This window comes from Sinocyclocheilus grahami, unplaced genomic scaffold (genome assembly GCF_001515645.1).
Source record: "Sinocyclocheilus grahami isolate Dianchi unplaced genomic scaffold, SAMN03320097.WGS_v1.1 scaffold613.1, whole genome shotgun sequence".
Taxonomy (NCBI): Eukaryota; Metazoa; Chordata; class Actinopteri; order Cypriniformes; family Cyprinidae; genus Sinocyclocheilus; species Sinocyclocheilus grahami.
This window is the reverse complement of record NW_015505792.1, coordinates 490,548-496,022: the sequence shown is the minus strand read 5'-3', so window position 1 is coordinate 496,022 and position 5,475 is coordinate 490,548. Positions and strand designations below refer to the sequence as shown.

Here is a 5,475-nt window from a genome sequence, read left to right as displayed (position 1 = left end):
ATTAAGTATATGGTATATATTTTTTTGTATGTTGGACGTTTTTAAGATAAAAATGTTACATTATTGTAAACAATGAATTGAAAGGATATTGTCATTATTATAAATCTGTTGATTTTGCCATGAATATAGCCATTGCTGCTGATATGGCGTTAAATCTTTAATAAATAAATAATGTTGACTATAAAATTGACTAAAACAATATAACGTTAACTAACATTAAAACATCGACTGTGACATTGATTGTAATGTTGACTAAAATAATGATGACTGTAACAGTGATTGTAACAATATAACGATGACTGTAACAGTGATTGTAACAATATAATGATGACTGTAACAGTGATTGTAACAATATAACGATGACTGTAACAGTGATTGTAACAATATAATGATGACTGTAACAGTGATTGTAACAATATAATGATGACTGTAACAGTGATTGTAACAATATAACGATGACTGTAACAGTGATTGTAACAATATAATTATGACTGTAACAGTGATTGTAACAATATAACGATGACTGTAACAGTGATTGTAACATTGACTATAATGACAATTATACCGATGACTATAACGCTGACTGTTGCAATAATTATTGACTAAATGTTGAGTATAACGATAAATATCATGTTAAGTATAGTGATGACTATAACCATGACTATTGTTAAATATAACGACAGCGATGATGACTGTAACAGTGATTGTAACATTGACTATAATGACAATTATACCGATGACTATAACGCTGACTGTTGCAATAATTATTGACTAAATGTTGAGTATAACGATAAATATCATGTTAAGTATAGTGATGACTATAACCATGACTATTGTTAAATATAACGACAGCGATAGCTATAACGCTAACTACGTTAGTGTCCACACGTTAATGTTCCATTTATTCTAAGCGCGTGCCGTCTCTTTAAAAGCTCAAGCTCTTTAAAGTAAGTGGATTCTGATTGGCTGTAAATGTTTTTATCATTCATCAGCTGAAAAAGAACTCCACAAACTCCTCTGTGTCCTTACTGTTATAGTTATCGCTATAGTTATTGTTCTTTAATGCAGCAGGTTGGGTTTCTTCTGTACACTGGAGAACTGCTGCTAACGGAGCGTCTCAGTATCTTCTCCATCGACCCTGCACTCCTCTTCACTCCCAAGATATACTCCCAGTATACTCTGGATTCACGCTCAGCATGCATGTCTGCTCGTTTAATCACAGCACACTCGTCAGAGACAGATATGCTTCTGCCACATAATGCTTCATTCAAGAGCGGATCATTGCACCAAATCTTGAGCCTGTAGACGAGTAGAACAGACCAAATCCACAGTTTTAGCCCAGCGTATCTTGGCTGAAGATCTCATTCTCATTGACGCGTCTCGTTTAGTGTAATGTGAGAGCTGTGTGTGATTTGATTTGACTCTTTCATTCATTCCATTGCATTGCTTTTGTTTTTCACTGTATCGCATTGTGATTCCACCCGAGGCATGTTTTAGTGGTTTATTTTATTTAGAAACCAAATATCTGAACTTTCTCAACTACTGAACCCCTTTGAAAACAACTGAGACGAGAATGTTAGAAACGCTTGTAAAACTCTATGAAAATGTCAAAGACGTTCCAGAAAATGCAGCATTGAATCTTAAAGGGGTCATATGATGCGATTCCAACGTTTCCTTTCTCTTTGGAGTGTTACAAGCTCTTGGTGCATAAAGAAGATCTGTAACACGCCCCCACATGTCTACATCACTATGTGGGAAGATTTGCATAACGCCGCCCAAATGTTCACGCAAAGAAAGAAGGCGTAACTTTTATTCTCGCTGCCACATAATGCTTCATTCAAGAGCGGATCATTGCACCAAATCTTGAGCCTGTAGACGAGTAGAACAGACCAAATCCACAGTTTTAGCCCAGCGTATCTTGGCTGAAGATCTCATTCTCATTGACGCGTCTCGTTTAGTGTAATGTGAGAGCTGTGTGTGATTTGATTTGACTCTTTCATTCATTCCATTGCATTGCTTTTGTTTTTCACTGTATCGCATTGTGATTCCACCCGAGGCATGTTTTAGTGGTTTATTTTATTTAGAAACCAAATATCTGAACTTTCTCAACTACTGAACCCCTTTGAAAACAACTGAGACGAGAATGTTAGAAACGCTTGTAAAACTCTATGAAAATGTCAAAGACGTTCCAGAAAATGCAGCATTGAATCTTAAAGGGGTCATATGATGCGATTCCAACGTTTCCTTTCTCTTTGGAGTGTTACAAGCTCTTGGTGCATAAAGAAGATCTGTAACACGCCCCCACATGTCTACATCACTATGTGGGGAGATTTGCATAACGCCGCCCAAATGTTCACGCAGAGAAAGAAGGCGTAACTTTTATTCTCGCTGTAGTATTGTTGCTGCCGCCGCCGACATGTCGTGAAGACGCTGTGTGCTTCGTTATGAAAGCGAAACTACTTTGTTTGGTCTACGAATGCCTCGTTTATAATGGGTTTTAATGTGTTTGTCTCGTCGCTCCGGCCGGACAGGGAAGCACAGTATGTGAGGGGCGTAACATTTCCGTCTCACGCTTGAGGTATTCAGCCAATCACAACGCACTGGATAGCTGGCCAATCACAGCACACCTCGCTTTTCAGACCGATGAGCTTTGTAACAATCTAGCGTTTCAGAAAGGCGGGGCATAGAGGAGAAACAATAATGTACAGTATGTGGAAAATAATGTGTTTTTTGAACCTTCAACCGCATAAACACATTTCATTACACCAAACACACAACATAATGTGCTTTTTAGCAACATCATATGACCCTTTAACTCAAAGGGGCCAAACGTCATGTGTTTGGAGATCAGACAGCCTGCAGTGTGATTAAACACCTGTTAGTGTGTTTATAACATTAACCTGCTGTCTCAGTTGGGATCTTTTGTGTGTGTCGCCTTGCTGGTCAAGTCTGGATTGATGTGAAGCACAGTGAGAGTGTTTGGTTTACTGTGATTTCATGAACTTCTGTTCTTAAAGCAGCTTGCCTTGGGGTTTTATATTATTATTATTTTTTTACACTGATATTTATTTATTTTCTATATTAAGGCTTGCCTAATATGCTTAGCATTTTTTCACGTGTTTCTCGTATAGTAAAGCCAAGTGTGAATACTTTTATTGCTGTGTACGGTGTAACAAAAGCACATATTAATAAACTATGTTGGATCTTTTAAGACGCTCTTGTAGACGTGTTGTTTTTGTCGTTTTAAACCAATGCTATAAAAAGGGAGTTCCTAAATATTATTTTATTATATTGTAAAAAAATAAAAACCACTAAAGTTCATACTACTTCCCTAGACATTTCCAGATACCTTCCTTGTGTCAGTCGTATATTTATATTATATTTCTATCGTGATGCGGGACTTTTATTCTGAAGCGCGGCTGCTGCGGCCGCCATGTTCCGGTCGGTTGCTGTGATGGAGACGCGGCGCTTCCGGTTAAACTTTCCGTTTTAAATTCAGAAAATCCTCTGAAACTGAAAATAAATCCTCTGAAGTAAAGCTGTGCAATCACACAATGCTTTTAAGTTCACGGCAGAACTGAAGGCGCGGGATCAGAGAGCAGGTGAGGATTAAACTAATCGCGTTAAATCCGTCATTATTAAACGGTGTTATTATTAAGAGTGATCGTGTTTCGTATTCAGCGCTCGTCTTTACGGATGATTTGCTTTTATATTGTTTTAAATCGACTCGTTCAGGCTTGTGTTTTCACTGGATATCAGCAGTGCTTCGGGTATGATCGATATCTGCGTTTACATATTCATGATTCTCAGAGAAAAGCGATTCGACCGTTTATCTGAGGTAAACACAAACAGACCCGTGTCGACGTTATGTGTATTTATTCATGTTTGTTTAATACGCAGGGGGTTTTATTTGTAAGTACGTGTTATATGCTGGATGTGGTGTGTTTGTGAAGTTTTAATTTGAAGTAACTGAGTGAGATTAATTGAAGGCCGTCACCATGACGACCACGGGGCTGCGCATCGGAGATCAGCTGGTGCTGGAGGAAGACTATGATGAGGGCTACATCCCTTCAGAGCAAGGTTACTGTTACTCTTCATCTCTCTCACACACACACAGACACACAGACAGACAGACAGACAGACACACACACAGACAGACACACAGACAGACACACACAGGCAGACACACACAGACAGACAGACAGACAGACAGACAGACACACACACAGACAGACACACAGACAGACACACACAGGCAGACACACACAGACAGACAGACAGACAGACAGACAGACACACACACAGACAGACACACAGACAGACACACACAGGCAGACACACACAGACAGACAGACAGACAGACAGACAGACACACACACAGACAGACACACAGACAGACACACACAGGCAGACACACACAGACAGACAGACAGACAGACAGACAGACACACACACAGACAGACACACAGACAGACACACACAGGCAGACACACACAGACAGACAGACAGACAGACAGACAGACACACACACAGACAGACACACAGACAGACACACACAGGCAGACACACACAGACAGACAGACAGACAGACAGACAGACACACACACAGACAGACACACAGACAGACACACACAGGCAGACACACACAGACAGACAGACAGACAGACAGACAGACACACACACAGACAGACACACAGACAGACACACACAGGCAGACACACACAGACAGACAGACAGACAGACAGACAGACACACACACAGACAGACACACAGACAGACACACACAGGCAGACACACACAGACAGACAGACAGACAGACAGACAGACACACACACAGACAGACACACAGACAGACACACACAGGCAGACACACACAGACAGACAGACAGACAGACAGACAGACACACACACAGACAGACACACAGACAGACACACACAGGCAGACACACACAGACAGACAGACAGACAGACAGACAGACACACACACAGACAGACACACAGACAGACACACACAGGCAGACACACACAGACAGACAGACAGACAGACAGACAGACACACACACAGACAGACACACAGACAGACACACACAGGCAGACACACACAGACAGACAGACAGACAGACAGACAGACACACACACAGACAGACACACAGACAGACACACACAGGCAGACACACACAGACAGACAGACAGACAGACAGACAGACACACACACAGACAGACACACAGACAGACACACACAGGCAGACACACACAGACAGACAGACAGACAGACAGACAGACACACACACACACACACAGACAGACACAGAGACAGACACACACACACACACACACACACACAGACACAGACACAGACACAGACACATAGACAGACAGACAGACACACACACACACACAGACACACACACAGACAGACACACACACACACACACACACAGACAGACAGACAGACACACACACAGACAGACACAC

General features: G+C 41.4%; 1 protein-coding gene across 1 annotated transcript in view; it reads left to right on the top strand.

The window, feature by feature from the left end:
* Positions 1 to 3,406: 3,406 nt before the first annotated feature.
* LOC107557635 (centrosomal protein of 164 kDa) overlaps positions 3,407 to 5,475 on the top strand; it is a 30,627-nt gene continuing 28,558 nt past the window's right edge. The window contains exons 1-2 of the mRNA XM_016241112.1: positions 3,407 to 3,602; positions 3,990 to 4,080. Coding sequence (XP_016096598.1) covers positions 3,999 to 4,080 — 82 coding nt within the window. The 5' untranslated portion in view covers positions 3,407 to 3,602; positions 3,990 to 3,998. The remainder of the gene's footprint in view (positions 3,603 to 3,989; positions 4,081 to 5,475) is intronic.